The sequence below is a fragment of the Zootermopsis nevadensis genome, unplaced genomic scaffold, assembly GCF_977971745.1.
Source record: "Zootermopsis nevadensis isolate Lab colony 2312 unplaced genomic scaffold, Znev_1.0 Znev_ptg000013l, whole genome shotgun sequence".
Taxonomy (NCBI): domain Eukaryota; kingdom Metazoa; phylum Arthropoda; class Insecta; order Blattodea; family Termopsidae; genus Zootermopsis; species Zootermopsis nevadensis.
The window spans coordinates 14063810-14087759 of NW_028259145.1; the positions used below are offsets into that span (position 1 = coordinate 14063810).

At 40.9% G+C, this 23950-nt stretch overlaps 1 protein-coding gene across 17 annotated transcripts in view; it reads right to left on the reverse strand.

Moving 5' to 3' along the window:
• Window positions 1-23950, reverse strand: part of mtd (TLD domain-containing protein mustard) — a 189309-nt gene that overhangs the window by 18520 nt on the left and 146839 nt on the right. Inside the window, exon 1 of one of the 17 annotated variants that reach the window (XM_087348705.1) lies at window positions 14903-15460. The exons of 15 other annotated variants lie outside the window; for them this stretch is intronic. In XM_087348705.1, the coding sequence (XP_087204831.1) occupies window positions 14903-14968 (66 nt within the window). In that variant the 5' untranslated portion in view covers window positions 14969-15460. Of the gene's footprint in view, window positions 1-1342; window positions 1367-14902; window positions 15461-23950 lie in introns of those variants that run through there. One more of the 17 variants, XM_087348709.1, reaches the window with a different exon arrangement.

A 23950-nucleotide genomic window follows, 5' to 3' on the forward strand; every position in this document is an offset into this window, starting at 1 on the left:
GGGGGGGGGGGGGGAAATATATTCAGACCTGAAAAGAGGAAAAACAGTATTCTGGTTAAAATTATGCATTTTATGAGGAGTTTCATACTTCGCACTCTTAAAATACTATGAGGTTCATCAAATCGGGGGGCGAGATGTGTGGGGCATAAAACAAGCAAACGAGATATGAAAGATGCAGACAAAAAACTAGATCGAAGTGGCTCGGGATTGGATCACTAGTGGACTCTTGTTAACACGGCAATGAACCTTCGGATACCATAGACGTGCAGAATTTCTTAAGAAGATTAACGGCTATCACCTTTTGAAGAATTTTCCTCCATGAAGATACTTAGTGACTTGTTAAAAAGTAACAAAAAGACTTGTCTAATGCCAGTTGTCAGCCAATTTAAAGTCGCAGGTGGGAGAAACTGACCTATGTGAATGATGATGATCAGCCTAAGTTGCAGCAGAAGATGCAGTTCGCCTCTTGCCCTGCTACTACACTTGAAACTCAGCAAAGTTAGGCCGGCGCACACTACATCGAACAGAACCGAACCAGCAAAAATACTTCCCGATCTTATTTTCTGAAATGTTTCGCAACGAAAAATTCAATTCAGATCTGCGAGGTATTGTTGGATACCCAACCTCAATCACATGCTCCCAAATTAAAAACATTCGCCATTTTACAAACACCAACCACCCCCGGACCTTGGAAGTTAAGCAGTGGACGGTTACAGAATGGAGTACATTACAGTTTATTCAGACAATTATATAGCACACACATTATTAATAAAAATAAAACGAATTCTTTGCAGCTCACTCAAAAGCTCTAACAAAGTTCATGGATCAAGAAATCTAAAGTGATAGAATTATCTTTCGTAAAAGAGGCCCCATTTATTTACCATTTGATGCCGAAGCTCGTCAAAATATCATTGGAAAAATTCAGTCCGTACCGCACAGAAAACACTACACTTCACCATTACAAAGATCAACCGGTTAATGTATTTAAAGGAAATTATCACTCTTAACCCTGAGAATCAAACAAATCCGACAAATGCATAATGAAAAGCTACTGACTGTTAAAGCAGGCAAGTGGTATATATACTTGCCACCAGGCTTTCAAGGGTTTAAACAGTTTCATCAAGAATTTCGGCTACTAACATGTCTTGTTGCTTTAGAAATTCGAATCCCACACGGTTTAACGGAATTCTTTTAATATAAATTATGCCGTAAACAAACAGATTAAGAAATTGAATTTGTGTTAAAAGGAAGACAAGCCTAATTCTCTTCCAAGAGTTCACAAATGTAAATGAAAACCTATAAATGGTATAAGCAATAATAATACCAAATAGGATGCCCCTACCTCACTCTTCCCTCAAGAGGAAGAGACCTCGATATCCACCGGAAAAATAAAATGGAGAGAGTGAAGGACAGTGTCAAGAATTTCTTAGTAATTCAGAGAAGATAAGTACTTTGGTTATTGTGAAAGACTCTCGTCTACAACACACTTCTCCTACAAGCGATTCACAGTTCAGCTCTTTCCACACTGACGAAAGCGAATTGTTGATTGTTGTATACTAATGCGACAATGCCGAAGGAAACCATTACGTAACAATTAGTAAAGGAATGGAGTGCAATACGGTTTATTCAGTCTATTATACTGCATGCATAAGAAATGAGCCTTATGGCATGCTCAGTCAATATTGTTGCAGGTGTGGTTTAATTCAATTCAATTAATTTATTAGACTGCTTAACAACAGCCAATAAAGGCCAATAACAGCTAAGCACTAGCAACAAACATAACAATACAAAAACAAACAATGAACTAAATATATAAATGAACAATATAATAATGATAATATATCAATTAATTAATTAATAATAAACAGTAAATGAGATAAATAATACGCCTAAAAGTTAAACATTAAAATACAAAAAACAAACAAATAGACTAATTATATAAATGTACAAATAATTCAACTCATTTATTGCATAATAATCAACAAGCAAATGAGCTGAATAATATGTCTAAGTATATAATAATTAATTAAAATCAGTTAAATATAAACAATATATACAAAATGAAACCTTAATTACAAAAAAAAGGCTAAATAAAATGCCTAAGCAAAATATTATCCTTGTTAAAAATGTCGATGCGCTGACAGACTGCATTGGCAGCAGAAACACACCTAAACAAGGGACTAGCCTTAAGACTACGATGAACAAAAACGTGAAGTAGTCTCTAATGGATCTGGAGGGAACGCGCAAATAAACTGAATCCAAAACGGATGGGCAGCAAATTTTGCCTTTAAATGTATTACTGAGAAAGAGAGCATCAAGATGGCTCCTGCTCAGCTGGAGTGAAAGAAAATTTAACCAAACTAAAATTGTCTTCATAATTATAGTCACCTAGGCCATTGGGTCGAAAATCTCATGAGAAATTTCTTTCCCCGAGACTCGAACCAGCGCGCATTCCGTATGACCGTATCATTGACAGAAACAAAATCTCGTGTCAACGTGACATACTTGTACACAGTCCACAAAAATGCCTACTTAACTCAAGGAGCCTGCAACAAATGCGAGAGACACAATTCTCCACTTCAGAGACTTAAACTGTTTTGACGTTAAAGCCTTTTATTCATACTGGCTTAAGTGCTTGAATGTGTTACTACTGGTGGATGGATCATGATAATCATTACGCTAATCCGCTTGATCCGGGCGCCTAAGAACAAATCCCAAGAGCACATGGTTCGGATTAAAGCTGATTTGTAATTACAGTGGAACGCGGGTTTCGGGGGACAGCTTCAATACACGCGGTATATTAAGTTTTCACTGTATTTGTAGTAAAACCATCAAGACTCGAGGTCAAACCTAATAACACAGCCGTGCGAATTTATAAACCAAACTGATATGATGCGGCAAGTTCTAGTCCAGTTGCCAACACCACCAGTACACTGCAAATTGGCACCGCATGCCCGGACATTCGCTTCTCGACAATTCCTCACTCTTACGATCATACGGTCCAAAAAATGACTGCCCCTTGAAATTTTATAGATACGATATACGTAATAAGTGCTGACGTCATTCTACTTGCTTAAATGAGAGAAAACAAGCCACCAACATCTGAACATCTGCAGGCGTCAGTCTGCCAAACCGTACTCAAGTAACCTCCAACCCACTACCTCGGCGAAGGCAAAGCTAATGGTCGGCAGAGCTGGTGGTTGTCGCAGTAATCTCTCAGGCCACTCCTGTGCAACGGGTACAAGGGTAAAGCGGTCGGAACGTAAACTAGTCATCCCCATCTGGTGTCGAGATTACGAATTGGTAGAGCATAATCTCGAATAACCTTCACGGCGCGTAATCTTAGGCCAGGAAGGATTTCGGCCATCATCAACAGGCATTATAATTATTTGCCTAAAACTATAAACCCTTTCCATGCTGATTTTTCATTAAATAAACGTCCAACTATCCAAAAATGTCCACGCTAATGCATAATTTGCCTCAGTCAGATGAATCTAATTCTTTTCTCACACCCTTTGAAGACAGGCTTACTATAAAAGTTATACAAAAATCAGAGTCCATGTCAGCTAAGATAAAACCAACACCCGATTCCACACGGGTTTGTCGCACTGACAAGCCATTCCCAAGGGATGCCCGAGGACGGAAAGTCCAAGACGAACTTCAGTATTGTGGTGTTTGCACGAAAGGCAACATAAAGTGACAAACAGACCTTCGTCTGCATCGCCATCTCTTGTTGTTGCACACTGATTTGTTTAGACAGAGCTGATTTTTTTTACTGTCTCAACACATTCATTCCCTGTAGCTTACAAATATTTAAAACGCACGTCACTAATTGGAAAGGGATTAAATTTTGTCCATTTGACCACCAAGTGAAAACTCTGCTGCTGTTGTTGTATTTCTTGTTTAACGAAGGGAAAGGCCGTGTGTGGAGAAGACGTAACTTTACTATCACGGACGGATACAATCCAACGCGTAGAAATGAGAAAATTACAACGAATAGGTCCATAGAACGAAACCAACTAAGCCTAATGGACGTACCGCACTATATGCAGCGTTCATACATTTTATTTTTACTCATACAAACAAACCTACACTGTTTCGTAATCTGTTACATGGCCAAATTTCAGATACAGCTGTCAGCAAGGTTAGCAGTATTACTTCACATGCCAAATTTGGCACCCTCTTTGAGACTGAAAACTGTCAATGAGACCTACTAGTTGCACCCTTAATTTGAACCTAGTATTATCTGGCTAAGAGTACTAAATAATTTATGAAGTTCTTCACTATGCGAATTTCTCCAACCTCGTCACTTCATAACTTATAGTTCCATTTCAGTTTGGCTTTTCATCTTTACCGTGGTCCGTCCGAGTCGTGAAATAACAGCTCAAAGGGAAAATAACCAGGATAATAATCGGACCGTGATGGCAAGTACATTTGATGGGACTTGGGATTAAATTTCACTCATATTAATTACTGTTATCAGACGGAAGGGGTGTTATACATGCTGCATTAAAATAGTTGGAGATGAAGAAATAGAGGAAAGAATGTTTTGTATATAGAAAAAGTTCTATTTTTAGTGAGAATGTAGTTTATATGAGAATGATAAAATGCACTAAATAAGGAATATAGGAGAATATTTGTACAAGAAGAATGTAAATTAAATAATGACATTACTAAGATATGAGTGTGAATAGGGAAGGGAATGTTTATAATTGTAAGTCCGTGCAGCCAGAAAATATCGCCATTAAAGTTACTTATAATAAGCCGTGGTCCGTAAAACATCGGTGTCACATGGACACAATCTTCTACACAGAGAATCCGATTCAATATATGAAAGAATAATGCGTTAGTGACAATTAATTTAAAAAGTCATTCGATTACAGAGTATATTTATTTCACTGCTTCTTCTGCTACATCTCCGGCTCTTAGCCGTGGTTTTATGAAGGTGGGTGTGATGCCATCGTGTTGGCAGCGGTCCATTTTAAGGCATCATTTCACGGTCATCGGGTGGGGTTAGAAGGAACCATGAAACCTACATAAAGCAATTCGAAATGGTTCCCACACAGCCTCCTTTTCCAAATCTCAAACTCAATATTATTTCGGTCCTGGGTATTAGCAGGTGTGGCGCGCGTATACGGTGTGTGGATTACTTATTTCCTGCCTATTAAAACAGCTGAATAACAAATAGCGAGACAGGAAGTCATCAGATCAAGTGAACGCCATGTCAATGAAATGACCCTGAAATGCTCTCACCTCCCAAGCCTTATCCCTGCCTCAGCACAACATTTCTCACGGCAAAAGAACGCGAATCGAATCCCGGTTGTTGCACTGCTTTGTACCGTAAGATCCCTTTCACATGTGGCTCATGTGAGCGGCTCACGCGAGCTGAAGCGACTGCTGAGGATAGAAATCCCAGCAAAATGCATTGGACCTTTTCACACGAGAGCCGGTGAACCTGGGTGAGCGGCTCATGAGCCACTAGTAGCGGCTACTGGCGGGGAGAGTTTTGCCTGCTTTAACATGGAACCCTTTCACACGAGGCTCAGTGAGCTGCAGATCAAGCCAGTCTAGCCAACGCATTTATACGGGAGAGGCACATTGTGGGTTAAAAGACTCCAATAAGTTGTTTGTAATAGGTACTATAAAATATTACTATTACTTCTCTACGAACAAAACGAAGGTACTTGCATTTGTAGGAAAAGAGGTGGTTAGAGCACAAATTTTAATTTCAAACGTACCTAAGGAACAAGTCAGCGATTTTAAATACTTAGGCTACTTTATTAGCACAGATAGGTCCAAAGATTCATATCACAAATTAAATTTCAACATTTATGCGGCAACTTTATTAGGTAAAGTCAGTACTGAAACAATCCTTAAATTTTACAATGTAATGGCAATTCCTTCACTATTTTATGGCGCAGAATGCTGGACCCTAACCAAACTAAAAAATCAACGAATAGAAGTAGCAGAGATGAAATTTCTAAGAACAATTGCAGGGTATAAAGTAACAGATCATATAAGAAATGAAGATATTAGACGCGAACTAGGAACTTTTAACTTGCTAGATAAAATATGTGAACATCAAAGGAATTGGCTAATGCATATAGAGAGAATGGAAGCCAATAGAATTCCACAAAAAATGTATAAATACAAACCTAAAGGCAAACGAGGCAAAGGACGCCCACAGAAACGTTGGAATGACCAATTTTAACTGCAGAGTACTGTATCCTATTTACTTGAAGAGAAAATTATTTAGAGACAGAACGGTCTATAATAGGCTAAACCATGGAGGAGATGATGATGATGACTTCTTCAAGTTCCAACATGATTTGATGAACGCTACTAATACACTGAAAATATGTTGTTGGAGGGACTGAGTGAAGTTGGTAACTCTAGCTGAGGGTCATGTGAGCCGAACTCTGAATTGCTTATCGCCTCCGCATGAGCTGCATACCGGCTCAGCGAGCCGCTCACTTGAGCGGCTCACGGGTGAAAGCAGTCTAAATGTTCTCATTGAACTATGTGCATCATCATCAGTATCAATGACGGAAAGATTCTGGGAACAAAGTTATTCAAGCTGATGAAGCGTTCAGGAAGTGCCGATAAATGTTTCGTGAGACCCTCGAGCCTTGCAATCTTTTGCTTCGCGTACGTAATTTTAAACATGTCCTATTCCTTATGGGGACACAACAGTGTGGCAGCAAACACCGAGAGTTCAACACCGCTAGTATAAGATTGCCACTGGACACGAAACTGATGGTCGTTCGCTGGTAAAGAGATCTCATCTTTTATGGAACCATGTTCACGACAGCAGTAACCTGAGACACTACACCAGTACATCCAATCCACATCCTTACACAGCACTTACGAGCCATTTTATTATCATACCATCTCCATCTTCACCGAATCTATTAAATGCTCTTTTCTCTTCTGGTTTTTCGAATAATTTTTTCAAAAACTGCTAGTCCCGTTTTCAGAAATTTCCCACTAGCCAATGAATAAAGTAAAGAACATAATTTTATTGTGAAAAATGCATATTATAAACTCGGGGAATTTATTACGAACTGAACAATTAAGACAACACTGAACTAGGCAACTCCGTCGGCTTACAATACACACGTTTTATGGTGTGGTAAATTAAAGTATTTAGCGGACCACAATGCATGTCACTGAAATTAATAACTGTCACTTTTAGTATAATAACGTCCTGCATGTGAACATGGGCTACAAAATACCACAGGGCACCTACAGCAAGTATCGGCACTTGCATATACGAGCAGCAAAGCGGCTTATTTCCCTTGCTGTCGGCATTCGATTATGGAGACAATTTTGCTTCCCTTGAGACAACGCGCGACTTTTCGACTTCCGGATACTAACACTTATCTGGAAATGACATTTGACAGACTAGTTACTTGCCAACAAAAAAATACAAACTGTCCTCTAACAAAACACAAGCATTCAATTATAACATATTTTCTCAATTCTGCCAAATGTAGCGTTGAGATGATTTATAAAAATATTAAAATTGATCGTGCGCCTGTAACCACATTTTAGGCCGTGATATTTCAGGTTCTCACGGAGGCGATTATAGCGGCAGCAAGCGTCTCTCAAACGATAGTAACGTCCATCAGACTACACAACGCAGAGACTCACAAGACAATCAACCACCTTCGTATTTTAGGCCGTTTAACTACACGGAACACCGAATTTCTTGAGACGCTAAAAGTAGCTCATCTGGTCAACAAATTCTATCTTTTGTGTCATTCGAAGGTTCCCAAATTCATGAAAACTGTATCCTGAACCAATGGATTCCAGTCCACATAACCCATCTTAAGAAGATCAATTCTATGGTACAGTAACCTACCATCTACGCCTTGGTATCAAACGTGTCCAAGTTTTTCCGCTATGATAATGTAAGTATTCTCATCTCCTAATGCGTGCTACTGTCCCGCCCATCTAATCGTCCTTAATTGATACTCGAGATAATCTTCGTTGCACCGAGAGCAAAATATCGCCAAACCGGTCTATGCTTGTATGAAGATCCGTGTCGTTGAGCGTCACTCTGGCGACATACTAGGCCTACAGGCGAAACGAAAGCACAGATACACGTTCAATGTCGGTTTCTAGAAACTGTGTATGTAAGTGGATCTCTTAAACAAGGCAACTTATATCTAAAATGTACAACCAGAACTCCGCCGCCAGAGTTACTGTGCTACATCAAAAACAGGAGTTCGCGGGCCGCTTACATTTTTTAACTCTGTAATTCGATATGACGAAAAAAATTCAAATGACAACATAAAACACGCTTCGTTCCTGTCGCCAGCATTTGGGAGCGCCTATCGTTGCGAGCAACAGTTCTGGTCAATTCAGTGTCAAAAATTGCCCAGGCAAATGAAAATGGCTGTTTTCTGGTGAGTCACTCATTGCCCTGATGAAGAAGCTAGTCGGCACCTCTGAAACGTCGGTATGCATCTACCAGAAAACAGTTGTCACCCCCAAACGTCGTCGTCAATTCCTGACCATGCTGTCAGAAACAATTTTGCACGTTACATAATTACACTTCCAAATCGGTGCCTCGGCGACCTTCAAATCCCTTGCTATGCCAAGTCGATCTTATCGCCATCACAAAGCAATGTATCAAAAACTGGGCTTGTTATTTGCCACCAAGCCTAATGTGTCTCTTTAGAATGCTGCTCTCAAAGCGAAGCCTACAACTAACGTAACTAAAAACTGGCATTGCGTCATCCAAAGCGTACCCTCCCGCATATCCTGGTACCCTCCTTGGGGCGGTAGTATCTTTCACGGCTGGAATATCACATAAACCCAAAGAACCACACAGCTTTTGGCTAAACTTTGTTCATGTAGACTGGATTCAGCTGGCCCAGGAAACGGACCAATGGTGGTCCCTTGTGAATACAGCGATGAAACTTTCGGTTCTATAAAACGTAGAACATTTATTTACCAGTCACCAACTATTAATTATATTAAGAAATAGTTTGGTCCACGCAGGAATTTCATGCGGCTGTGTTAGTGGATAATTCGTTAAACTTTAAACCTGTCAACGGACAAGAAGCGTTAGGTTAGGTTAGGTCCAAAGAACACAGGAGGTCAACGATTTTATTAACATTAATTTTAGCACAGTACAGTTGGTGGGTTGGTTATCTCCTTGCCTCATTATCACAATGAAAGGAAAAGGCGTATTTAGATATATTTGAATATGTGCATGAGTGCCTTGTAAGTACTTTTGAATCCGTAAACTCCAAGTCCTGCCACGAAATGTTCAGTGCAATATTAAATGTCGTTTCCTGCCCAATTTGGCGACAAGACAATGGCATAAACATTTCTGAATTCAAAAAACAAGTCGACGTCTGTAGTAGGCCTACGTACTTAATACGACAGAAATATAGGACGTTTCAGAAGCTTCCTTCTACTTTTATGGATAGAGTGACAAATACGTGCCATACTTTTCCCCTGAGTTAATGTCTTCTTTTTTCCTGTACACTGATAAGAATAACAGCCACGACTGGTATAAATAAAAATGGCCGCTGAGTGTTCATGCAAGATGTGTGGAGAAAGCGATAATCTGGCACACGCGTTGTGGAATTCGTCTTACAACGGCAGCGAGCCTCCAACGCAGTCATTGAAGTCTCTAGTCTTAGTCGATCATACCCAATCTTACATCGTTCATCACAGCGAAACGTTGCAGGGAAGAGCGTAAATTAACCACCGTAAGCGTTTCTGAAGCTAGTTCTACTTTTATTTTCAGGTGAGAGAGCACGACCCTGCTGTCTTGAGCTACCTGGTCTAGACTGTTAAAGGCTGAAGCCAACAAGACCAGGGGCCCAGCAGAGTATTGTCTTCTAGCGTGAAGATGGAAACAGAAAGAAGTTCCGAAACGTTGTGGCTTTGCATGGTATATTTAGACAACGAATAAGGTCTACGAGAAAAATTACCTCTACACATTGAATCATATTTATAATTTACCCATGGAAGTGGCAACAAACATGAAACTATGCCATCTCAAACTTGACAGGACGCAGATGGCTTAAACATTAACATGGCTACTAAATGCTGTTTACTGGTATTTATAACCTGAAGATGCTCCCAATACGCATTTCTGCGGCAAGTCAAGATCGACTGCGCACAAAGCAGCCGACCTCAGAATTTATCAATATAAAAACAGGCTCATACTGTGGTGACGACAGCTGGTTGGAGAGAACAATTATTTTTGGTGCTAAACTGTTAAGCCATATTGCATTACGATTGCGGAGAACTGCAGATTCTGCAGAAATGAAAGAGTACACTTACAAAGAAGTCCTGTATCTTTCTGACACCAACAAAGGCGGAAGGTTCAGCACCGCTAATACCATTCTGTCCTAAGCCGGTAATATTCACCTCCCGTCCTCACAAGCTATTTCACAAACTTCCAATATTGCATCTCCTTCCCGGTCTTCCAAGTTTTCTCACCAAGATTCTGTATGCGTTCTTCGTCACATACCAAACTTAACGTATCCTTTCATACTTCATTTTCCCAACAAGACTAATTATCTGTATAATCACGAATTTCCTCACTAGATAGCAGTATTTCCCTCCCACATGAACGTATTTCGCTCCAAATATGTTCCTGCGTAAAGACGTGAGATACAAAAACATTCTGGCTTTAATCTGCGGAACTGGAAATAAACCCGTTTATAAGAGCCACTTTCTAGTATTAACTGCAATAAATGACGCGATTAAAGTCCCGTTCTAGCTCTGGCGGACTCTATCCGCAGAAAAGCACTCGGTGTACGCGCAGACAGCATTAGTCACTGCATGAAATGCCTTACATTTGACGATTACTGATCCGGGAAACAACTTCCACGTCACGTTTGAAGGTGATGAACGCAGATCAGTGAATTACTGATCAGCTGTCCATAAACGACGCTGCACTGTGCCAGTGTTGTTCAACTGCGGCCGGCAGATTGTATCCGCGAGTTGAATAGATATTTCTCTTTTTATTTTATGCTTCATCTTGAGTAAAAATATGACGAAAAACTATAACTTCTATCAATATTTTAGTACACACTATATTCTATTTAATCAAAGTGTAAGAGATAACTGTGAGTAGTAGTCCGCGCTACCAGAAATACTACGAAACCTTGCCTAAAGCCACTTATTTTGTTTCAAAAATAGTAAAAAAAAAAGATCAAGAATAGAAAAAATTCACAAATGAAAAACAGATGGAATGGATTAATTTATAAAACAATAAACCTTCTCAAAAGAAAAGTAAAATTAATCCACCAAATTACAACTAAAACTTCCGTGCCCCAGTAAAAATTACTCTCGTCGGGAGGAGCGCAAAATTTACTAATTACGAGTCTTCAAAACCACCATTTCACGAACGCTCTCAAATTTGAAGATGGTTGCCTTCTGGGTTGTTGCGCTGTGTAGTCTGGTAGATGTTTGCCGACGTTCATCAGGGCGATGACCAGACTACACGGCGCAACAACCCAGAAGGCAGCCAGCTTCGGACTCACCGTCGTGAAAACCTGAAATCCTACGTTCTGAACTTTCACCAACCCTACATTACTCAACGTAGCAAATTCCACTACAGATCAGCTATAATGATAATTAACTCCATGGACCAAAGTCCCTTAAACATTAGACGGACTAACCCCATAAGGCAAATTATATACTCAAGTCAGTGACAATACAATAATTTCACAAAACTAAATCCTTCTTGAGGAGGTGATTGTAGTTCGGCTTTAAAAAAGAGATACCTTCACAAAACATCGTTGTGTCTGCAAGAGCCTCCTACTGGGTCCTAATCCTATGCCAGACTAATAAGTCTACACACTCGCAACCCTTTCCTTATTCTATTTTAATATTATCCTCCCACCTACGCCTAACTCTCTCTTATACTCTCTTATCTGAAAATGTTCCGATTGAAAATAAGCCAACATCAAATTGTTTTTTACTTCTGAATTAAGAAACAATAACAACAGTAAGTGGGATTTGAGATTTTCACGGCGGGGAGTCTGAAGATGACTGTCTTCTGGGTTGTTGCGCCGTATAGTCTGGTAAGGTTTAACGACGTTTCAGAGGTCCTTGCTGCCTCCATCATCAGGGGAATGACTCATTGGTAAACTTCTACCAGACTACATGGCGCAACAACCCAGAAGACAGAAATCTTCATAATTTTTATTTTCTTATTGATAAGAGAATTCAAGTTCATGAAAATATTAACAACGTGGTATCTTAAAAACTATTCAGTGTTCAGGCGAAAGGTGAAGCTCTTACGACCACTAATTCGCTAGCCGCAACTCGTCTGTGTTGTAGATTTGTCTCCTGGGCTGCAACGCCGTATGAACTTGTAGGTGGATACCAACGTTTCAACGTTTCAGAGGGACGTCGCTAACCACTTACGAGAATATACGGTGTCAAAACGGAATACCACATTTGACACCTTGGAGGGTGTTGATTGGATTCATCTAGCTCAGGATAGGGATCGGTGGTGGGTTCTTGCCAATACGGTAATGAACCTTAGGGTTCCTTAAAATGATAAGGCAATTTTAATAGCTCAGAGCCCTATAAAGCTTCTCGAGAATTATACTTCTTAGGGTTGGGTAACTTTTAGGTTTTGTAACTACACAGCAGGCAGTATGCCAGAAGATTAGCAAGAATCCACGGAATAATCTGCTTTTAATTTATTCGTGAGAACTTCTGCCTTTAACCGTCGATGCCAAATATTACAAACCTACTAAATTTTCGAAGCATCAATTTATTAGTTATCTTTCTTATTCGTTCTTGCAGTCTGGCAAAGAGACGAACACGCTTAAATTTCCTGCGTTTACGTCTGTAATACGAGTTTCCTTTTTCTTTATGGTGTAGTGGGTTTGCAATATAAATTTGTATCAGCAGAAGCTGGTGTGTGCCATTTAATTCCCATCCCTGTCGTCTTCTTGAACTTTCGCCATGGAGTATTCTAAATAAGGTTGAAGACCGATGGCGATAAAGTATCTCTTTGTGACAACGATATTGGTTTATCTGTTAATGCCAGTGGAAAAGTTGCTTTGAAATGGAAAGGGGGATTGTTTCTCTCATACTTGCATCCCTTACTACACTGGTTCCTTTACTTTATCATTTCTATACTTTCAATCCTTTAAAAATACCTCTAAGAGCTGCCTAATGGCAGCAACACTTGGGAAAAATAACATTCTGCCATCTAGCGTCATAACTGAGAAATGTCAATCAAGCAGTGGGCCTGACCTATTATTTCGTCATCTAACGACGCGACTTAACGTAGTTTTAAGCTCTACGACTTTGGCTATTATGTCTACGATAGGGCCTACTAACCACAATTGCCTGATGGAAAAGTACGAGTTTCGGCTGTTACAATCGAGATAGATCAAGAGATGGCTGGCCAAACCCCAGGAGGTTCTACAGGACGTTTTAATTACTGTAGTCCACGTTCCGAGCCAAGACCACTAGCCTGAGTGTTAATTAAGACTGAGAACCAGGTGCTGAGGAAATACTTGTATCTACAAACGAATAAAAACCAGGCACAATAATTTACAACATGAGCAGCACCGTAATTAGTAAAAAGTATAGCTGTCCCACTATAAGCTCTGTAGGCGCTTGGAGGGAGAGTAAGTATATTAACTCAAACTCATTCTTATCCTCGGCATTGAAAGGGGGTGAGTGGTCAACGTCACGCCCCGACAGCGCTTTAACCCCGGTACCCAATGGATAGGAGGCAGAGCCGGTCTGGACGCAGAGGCTAGAGGAATAATCCTCTGCCCCTGGTGGGGATCGAACCCCGGATGTCCAGTCCGTAGCCAGTCATTATACTCACTGAGTCACCCCGCCTCATCCATCGTAAGTCGTACTCTATACAAATCAATGGGCATGAAATGTAGCATGAATGGGAGCGGTATATTAACAATTTTTGTCCGAAAACCTGAGAGAGAGAGAGATCGAGAGAGAGAGATCGAGAGAGAGAGAGAGAGAGAGAGAGAGATATTCAGAGCGTGCGTGGACTGGATTCATTTGGCTCAGGATAAGGCGGTGACAATCTCTTGTGATGACAGAAAAGACTGACTGACTGGGTATTCATTAGCAAGATAAGCTAACGTCAGCTTGTCAAGAAAGACCCTGCTCTTTGCAGCAAATTACTTATTGGTTTACTTCTAACTTCCGAAATAACCAGAAAAGACAAGAAAAAATACAAGTGAAATGCTCCAGAGTTAAACATGTCATTAAGGACCCGACTCTGACAAAAGGGCATTTGTAAGTCTAACATACGCAGCGAAGCAAGGAAGTGACGCAAACTTAACCTTAAAATATCCTGTTGATCAGAAGCCCCACTCCCACATGACAAAACATAACACAAACGTTTGAAGTCACAATGCTGTGTAATAATTTTATGAATTTTTTATGGCGAAGACAATACATCAGACTATCAACTGCATGAAATGCGCAAAGAGAGGAAACAAGCCTTTAATCACATTGGGTACAGAGTCAGCAAAATAAAAACCAAACATGATAATCTATGCGACAATAACGCTCTATTATAATTCATTTCAATACCAACCTCTCGTCTGCGCCCATTATATAGGGAACCAGCAATCACTTCCCCTCACGGTTTCCGTTCAAACCCTAAGAATCTGCGCAGGACCGCCACGTGCATTGCACGTTTAATCTTTTTCTATCTGATTGCCCTAATACACAGAGAAAAGTACAGATCATGAAAATATTCACTACGTAATTTTCTCATTTCCTGTTACTTACTCTCTCATAGATCCAAACATTCTCAACATGTTCCCAAACACATTCCTACGAACGGGATACCAAGTTTCATACCCATACGTGACAACAAGTCCTGTCTACTAACATTAGAAATCACACGCAGTGTGTGACCCACCTTTGTCTTCATCTTGAGGTACCGGTAGATCTTGCTTAAAGCCCCTGGTGTCTTTGGCTTCGGCATTGTGTACTGGTATTTGACGAACGGACAAACAGCTCTCTCCTCACGCTACTTTTTCTTGGCAGGAAGGAAGAATGTCAAGTTACATAGCCTCACTTCGGAAACGAAAAACCACTCAGCTTAATGACGGAAAACAAGTTTCTTGGGACACGATTTGTTTGCTTATAATTCAAACACACACAAATAAAAACTGTTCTGTTCTAATTATTTCTCGGCTTTAAAACCTGAGCGTGTACAAACCGCAATTCTTTAAAGACAATATGGTTTACAAAAACACAATGCTTTCCTTTTTAAAAACAATTTTCATCTAGTTGTAACTGTTCAAAACGTTTTTCCATCACCGAAATCCTGCTAGATAAAAAAAAAAGTTTCCACGAGACTGACGAACCGCGGAAGCGCCTGACTGATGGTTCTGCTGTCGTGAAACTGCGACGGCCAAGTACAAACTGCCTGTCCCACTTTCCACTGCACACCGACAACGCCGAAACTCTTACCAACTCTAGGATGCATACACTAACGAGCTGACAATTAACAACACCCTCTTTCTTTTTGTATAACCACTATAGAACTACCAATAATAAAGCTGGGTTAGTCACAAGGGGCGCGGCAGTACAATCGGGTACAATGCAGAGCAACTTTACCGACTGAACTACTCCTCTCCTTTCTTCCCACAGTTCTGCACTGTAGAAAATCTGTTATTCACTGCGAAATGTTTTGTTCCTGTTCAAGAGAGGTCTTCAAATACCCAATCACAGAAAACTCTGTGACGTCATAAGAGAGAGCTTGCTTTTGCAATGCTGGAAAGAGCATGCAGAACTGCAGGTATGAAAGCACAGCAGCAGCGCATGCGCTTATACATGAAACACGTTTTAGGTTCATCGGCCGGTAGGAAATCATTACACCAGGGCAAGGAGAGAACGAAAGAAAGACTTGTTTTAAAGTAGTGTCCCGCGGTATAGTCTGTTTCAAAACACTTGTAACTGGGTCGTAAGCACAGTCGCACACGTGCCCACGACGACAGCTCTCACTCTCCATGCGGTGGTTTCGTGAGGAACAACTTTTATGAACTAACTAAACGACACCTCGACAGATCACAAAAAATTCCAACTGCGAAACAATTCTTGTAGCCCATGGACACCATTCGAACCAGATGTTTTCAGAATATAAGTAGCGTGTTTCCAGTCACTCGTGTACACCTAATTCTGAGTACATTCGTCTAAGGAGATTTTTCTGTCTCTCCTATTCGAACCAGCAACCTTTACTGATTATGCAATACTGACGTTACGCTTAGGCTAAAACAACTGCGTGCGCTTCTTTGACGATGTATAGTCGCGCTCACAGAGCCTAAATACGCTACTTCACAAGCGCTGACACCATTATGCTCCTTTCAGAATAACTTCTAAATTGAAATAATGTAGTACGTAGAAGGGCTAAGTTTTTCTGTCTTTCTAAGTTAAAAGGAAATGGGAAAGGAAAACGGAAGAAATAAGAGTGCATAAAGGTACGAAAAGGGTAGATGAAAAGAAAAAAAAATGGCAGGGATAATCTACACACACGAAAGAAATGGTTCACTGTTGAATATCACCGAGACTTTTACATTAGTCTTGTTATAAAAGACTGCAAAAGAAAATGCAATTTTGTTTTGATATGGAGCAAAATTGGGGTACGGAAAAAAATCATACAACATTTTGGTCGTAGAATAGGAAGGGAAGACAAGTTTAAAAACGAGACGCAGATGGGACGAAGACAACAGCACTAATCTTGCAAAAATGTTGTAGGACCACACTAGGCTTATATGGATCAGAACAAGTTTCAGCTGCGGCCCCTGTGAACATGGCAAATGGAACTTCGGGTTCAACAAACGGCGAAGAATTAGTTGCCCAGGTGAGAGGTTAGTGCCTCTTAAGAACGATTTCTTCACGGTGACATCTGAGGGTGGTAAACATTGTTTGAGCAAGGGAAGTGTTGTGTACTGAGTTTGCTGTAGAAGTTCTACAGTAATTCTATGCTGTGTCGTATTGCAATATACTCACAGCGCCCTCCTACTAGCCAGGAGCTGATCGTTCATGTCAACCGCGTTAGACCGGCTAGCACTGACGCACAGTCTTCTGTCTTACTTAGTGGTTTAGTGGTACTCCATACAATGGAATACAGCAGAACCGATCAGATAAAATGCATCGTTAGCCAGCTCCAGCCACCTAGGAGTTAATACGCTCGCAGCGTACATAAGCCTCAACTAGCTGGCTAACGTCTAATCATGAATATAAGACAGAAGATGTTTTGGTTTATCAAAGTGTTAGCAGCGCTATTAACACATTTTGAGAAAGAAAAATTCGGTTTGGCAGAAAAGTCGTCTAAAAATGGGATTACTCGCAAACAGAAAATGCTACCATGCTCACAAAATCCGGCAACAAACACTAAACAACGCACTCATTCTATAGTCACGACTGATTTATTGAAGCACAAAGAGTGACAGAAGTTTCATATTTAAACCCACAATCTTATTTGGTTTGGATGATTTCCCAATGACTCAATTACGGGATTAAATGTCCTTATGCTATGCAGATCTGTATTTTGACATTTAGACGACGCGAAGATTCTACACAGGGAACTGCACTAATAGTTACACATTTCAATTACTGTTATGAAATCAATGGCTCGCGATCTCTAATGGTTCATCAATTTAATCATAATGATCCGCGTCTAAAGTAGAAGTAATATAAAATGGACAATGTTCAACATGCTGAAAGATACTCAAACAGGGTAGCAGAGAAAATATTTACTAACTACTCGTACACTTACAGCCTTATTCTTGAGAACTAATAGTACTTCAGTTAGTAAAAACAATATTTTATGGAAACTCGAAGGTTCATTAACGTTTTCTCAAGAGCCCATAACTGGGCCCCATCCTTAACCTGACGAATACGGACCACGGATACATACCCATTTCTTTAAGACCCATTTTAATGTTATTCAACCATCTACGCTTAGGTCTTCCAACTAGTCTCTTCCTTTCAGTTTTCTCACCTAGCATTTTTTTTAATTCATGCTACATGATTCAACCACTTCATCCTTATGTTTTGTGGATACGACGAAAATGGGTTGCTCGAATAACCTCTGCATACATGCATGCACGCAAACACACACATTCGGATTATACGCGATATTATTGACGGATGTATTTCCCTGTCTTGACTTATGAAATATGGATGACAAGCTTGACAAGTTAACATGAAAAACAGGGAAGTCGAAAACAGATTTCTTGAAAGACCAGTCAAAACAAATTAGTGAGACAGCAATTATACTAATATTACACTGGACATTGTCCACTGTGTGAGGAATATTTGATATGCACAAGGTTTAAGACGCGTGTGGTTAGTAACACAGTTCTACGACAGCTCAGTGATGTAACAGGGAAAAAAAGTAATTGGAAAATGGAAAAATTGGAGGAGGAAACATATTTCTTCAAGAATTCTTGTTAATTAAAGGGACGTACTATTGTATATCCAAACGCGTAATGGTGAACAGCAATCACTAAAAATTGTGCTAGTGTTGAAGGATAACGTATATTACGGTGAACAGAGAAAGAGTCAAAGTATTAAACAAATCGTCCTGACAGTCAGCAGCAAATCTCAGCACCTAAAATTCCATCAATACGAATCAGCATCCATTCGTTTGTAAAATAAATCGTGAAACGCTATTTATCGTTTGATGACTAGTTGCTAAAGTAATCAACAAAGCAAGGATGTAAACCGCCTTTACATATGCATGCAATTTACTGCTGTCAGCATTTCACACACACGGAAATAAAGACTGCCCACGACTACAAGTCACAGCCTACATTCACAATCCAATCACAAATTAACGGTTTACGTTCAAGGAACAGTGACTCAGTCAAATACTCATCAATCGACAGCCAATCCTACGCAACAGAGCCCATCATTTGTTCTACTAGCGCAGTATGACCCGTCAAAGCTGACTGGAACGAACCATTTTGTGTTGAACAGTAATAGAATTTATTTCAGCACTGTCTATGCAAATCGCGTTCAAAGTACAATTTGTAAATATTCCTTATGACTAAATTAAACACCAAGCCAGATTCTTCCCTAATGCATCAACACAAAACGGACAACCAAACGCAGACTCCGCCAAACCCCTCCATAGCCTCGTTTGCATTTTTCGGTACCACAGTCGCCACCGCCATAGATTAATTTCAACGTTTTCCGCATAACAAGAACGGCGCACTCGTACAGTCAAGCGTAAAAGTTAATTTTTGCTTAAACTGTGTAACGAAGAGGGTTGTAATTCGTAACTCGGAAGATTCACCGATTTCCCCTAAGTGATCACAAGGGCAAGGAATGCAGCACGTTTCGAGAGCAAATAATGCGAACAAAACTTTAGTCGGAAAATCCAAAGGGAAGAGATCTGTTGGAAGATCTATGCACTTTTTTGGGACGGTAATGTTAAAATCAGCCTTGGGGAAACGAGACCTGATGTTGTGGACTGGACCTGACATAGGACATGGCCCAGTAGCGGGAATGGGCCCCCAAAAGGTTTCACACGTACCGGTGCCTAATACTATCGATATCATGGTCATAAGGCTACTTGAAATGAAACAGCGGAAACTCGAAAATGGTCCTGCTTTCCTACGATGACCGTATAAAAACTACAGCAGTTATCGGAAACTACCCACTATCATAATTCGTACCATCTCAAACAGTCTTAGTTGGGTTGTTCAGTCTTAGTTGGGTTGTTGTTGTGAGCAGACGTGTTTGGGAAGGAGCTGTGAATAATGGGTTGCTACCTGGAAGACTACCGAGCCCGCGTGGGTACCTGGGCAGGTAGGACTTCATGGCGTTCTGTACGAGGAGGAGACAGATTTGGACATGGAAGCTGCTTAGGGAACACGATTCTGTGTGCAGCGGCTTTAGCTGTACTCTTGATAATCAGCGGTGTGGAGCAGAATCCTGGACCTGGTTCTGAGAACATTTTGCAAGTCTTGTGTAATGTGTGCGACAGAAACCTAAAATCTGGAACACAATGCGACACGTGTGGACGGTGGTTTCACAACAGTTGTGGAAACGTAAAAGCTCATATGGTGGAGAGCGGGAGGTGGTGCTGTGATCGGTGTAGATGGGACAGGCTTCGTCAACTAGAGGAGAAACTGGAAAACGCTCTACATCAAATTGAAGATCTAAAACGGCAGAATAAGAGACTGGAAGAGCAGTTGCGAGGGGCGGCAGCGGGATGTGAAGTTAGCGGGCGGGATACGGCGCAGAAACTTCAGGGTGGTGCAGAGTGCCTAGTGTTGGGTGACTCTATAATACGAGACGTGGGTACTGATCATGGAAATATCAAGGTGGAGTGCTTTCCAGGTATCAGAACTGAACAGCTACAAAGAGTTATGGAAAACAGGAATTTTGGAAACCCAGACACGGTCATAATTCACGTAGGTACGAATGATTTAAGAAGAACAGCAAATCTAGACTATGTGATGGGCGATGTGTACGCTCTTGTGCAGAAGGCAAGAACTAAATTTCCCATATCAAAATTAGTCCTGAGTGGTGTGCTTAGGCGTAGAGACGTTTCATGGCGTCGTATCGGAGCACTAAACGACAGATACGACTGGGTAGCAAGGACCACTGGAGTTACTTTTGTAGACCCGAACAGTTGGATTGATGATAGGGACTTCAGCAGGGACAGATTACACATCAACCGAGGAGGAGCGAAAAGACTGGGCAAACTATATCATAGAGTTTGTGGATTCGACGGCGGAGGTCAGAAGTTGAACGAGTGATGGTTGCTGAATACTACAAGTGAGGGGGCATCTAACATAACGCGGAAGATCATCAAGGAAAATCCGACGCTGGTCTGGGAGAAAAACGGGAGGAAGGAAGCGAGGGCAATTCAAGCTAGGGACGATACAGAAGGCGGGATAAGTGATGATGGGGTAGCCAAGAGAGGAGTAGAGCAGTTGGAGAGAAATTCGCTGGTTTTGCTGCAGGTAAATTGCAGGAGTATCCTAAATAAGTCTTTGGATTTTTGGAATTTAGTTGATACATACAATCCCGATGTTGTAATAGGCACGGAATCATGGCTTAGAGAGGAAATTAGTGATGCCGAAGTATTTAGGGACGATTACACAACCTTCAGGAGAGATAGAAATGCACGAGGTGGCGGAGTGTTCATTTGTGTAAAAAATTACATAGCTTGCGCGGAACTATGGGTGGACGAGGATTTTGAGATGTTAGCAGTTGAAGCGAAAGGTAGGGACCCTAAATTCACATGGGATATTATAGGCATCTACAGGGCTCCGAACGAGGACATGCGACTTATGGAAAGATTGGCAGCCCGAACCAATTATTTAGGAAATTCTACGAAGCGTAGCATCATTGGAGGTGATTTAAATTTGCCGTATGCAGATTGGGATGGAAACGTGCAATGTACAAGTGGAAATCAGGCATTTATAAATAGACTGGTATGGGAAAATGGGTACACGCAGGTAGTAGAGAGGCCAACCCGAGGGGATGCATTGCTGGATGTTTACCTGGTCCGGCCTGAAAGTTCCTTCACCTCTTGCAGCATAGTACAGGGGATCAGTGACCACTGTGGGGTATTATTAGAAGTGGAATGGGAAGAAAATAGCTGTGAACCTCAGGTAGAAAGAAGTGTCCCGGTGTACAGCAAAACAAATGTTTTAGGTTTACAAACCTTTCTTCGGGAAAAGTTTAAATTGTGGGCTGGAAATGGTAGTAGCGTGGAAGAGATATGGGATAATTTCAAGAATATAATATTCCAGAGTATCCAACGTTTTGTGCCACATAAAATACTGAGAAAAAATTCGGACCCTGAATACTACAATAAGGAGGTGAAACGGTTAAAGTCAAGGGTGAGAAAAGCATATAACAGCAGAAAATTAGGACAACAGCACCAAGAGGAACTGAAACGTCTATCAAAGCAGTTGCTATTAGCTAAACAAAATGCGCAGGAAACATTTTTACGGACAATATTAAGAAATGAAGGTAAATGCTGGACCGATTTCTACAAGTATGTAAAACGACGTAAAGGAAACAGGGAAAATATTCCGGCGATCAAGGATGGTAATGGACGGCTCATTACTGACTCGATAGAAAAGGCCAACTCCCTTAATTTCTATTATTCTTCGGTATTTAGCTGCGAGCGTAGCATCCCGCAGATACAATGCGATAACTCAGGCGAACCCTTCGCCATTAGTACTAAAATCATTAGAAAAAGGCTAGCAGGGATGGGAAAAAGCAAATCAGTAGGGCCTGACAGCATTTCTGGGGAAATTCTAAAACTGGGTGGGGAAGCCATGATTCCATACCTGGCGCGATTATTGGACGTAACAATTAATAATGCCACTATACCAAGGGACTGGAAAAAAGCCATAGTGGTTCCTATTTACAAAGGAGGTGATCGATCATTGGTCACAAATTACAGACCGGTCAGTTTAACATCGGTGGTCTGCAAACAAATGGAACACGTTATAGCATCGTACCTGAGGAAAAACTGGGAGGAAAAGAATTGGTTATTCGAGGGTCAACATGGGTTCAGGCCGGGATATTCATGTGAAAGTCAAGTAATCACGGTTTGTCAGGACATTGCAGACACACTGGATAACGGAGGAAGGTTAGACGCGATTATAATAGATTTTTCGAAGGCCTTCGATTTAGTTCCTCACGATCGGCTGCTTATGAAAATCGCGGCATCGGGCGTGGACTCGAGGATAGTCGTATGGATAAGAGAATTTCTTTTAGGCCGAACGCAGAGAGTTAGAGTAGGAGGGCAATTATCAGAGGAAGTCAGAGTAACATCAGGAGTACCGCAAGGGAGTGTATTGGGTCCACTTCTATTCCTCGCGTACGTAAATGATATTTGGAGGAACATTGAATCGACTATTAGACTTTTTGCAGATGACTGTATAATATATAGGAAAATTATAAATAGTAAAGATATAGAAAAGATGCAGATGGATCTAAACAGTCTGGGGGAGTGGGCGGTTGAAAATGATATGAAAATTAACCCAAGTAAAAGTAAGGCAGTTAGTTTCACGAGAAGTCGGGTGAAGGAACCACTAAACTATTCGTTACGGGACCAAATAATTCCGGAAGTGAGCAGTTGTAAATACTTGGGAATTATCTTAAGCAGCGATTTAAGCTGGGCTGATCAAGTAAATTATACGGTGAAAAAAGCCTGGAAGGCACTTCATTTTACAATGCGTGTTCTCAAAAAGGGGAATAGTAACACTAAAAGTCTAGCCTACACATCACTAGTGCGTCCGATTCTGGAATATGGGGCGGCGTGCTGGGATCCTTACAGGGAGGGGCAGATAAATGCGTTAGAACGGGTGCAAAGGAAAGCATGTAAATTTGCATATCACAGGAGCGATTCGAACTGGGAAACCCTGGCACAGCGTAGAAAGATAGCACGAATATGTGCTCTCTTCAAGGCGTACACGGGAGATCGGGCATGGAAAGCTATAGGTGTCAGATTGCAAAGGCCATACTACCTGAGCAGAGTCGATCATATTCGGAAAGTTAGGAGCAGAAAACAAAGAACAGATATCGGAAAATATTCCTTTGTAAATAGGACCATCCAACTCTGGAACCAGCTACCTGCTGAGGTTTTAGGGACTCTCTCCTGTAAACCAAGTACGTTTAGGAAGAAGGTTAGGAAAGTGATAAATGAGGTGAAGTAAAGGGAATAGATGGGTGGGTGCAGTGAAGGGGGGTAAATTGGGGTGAGGATGGGAAGGTTTCATAAGTGTAGTGAAGTGAAGAGAAGGTCCTGATGAAACGTGTGATTCATTACTGTTACTGACTTATGTCTAGTTGGTATTAATTTTTAAGTTATGTACTTTAGGTTATACGGTTTTGTAATATTATGAGCTGTTTTATTTTGAGTGTGGTGTGTTGTTTTGTTGTGTCTTATTGTTCTTGTTGTGCCTTATGCTTTTTGTGTCTC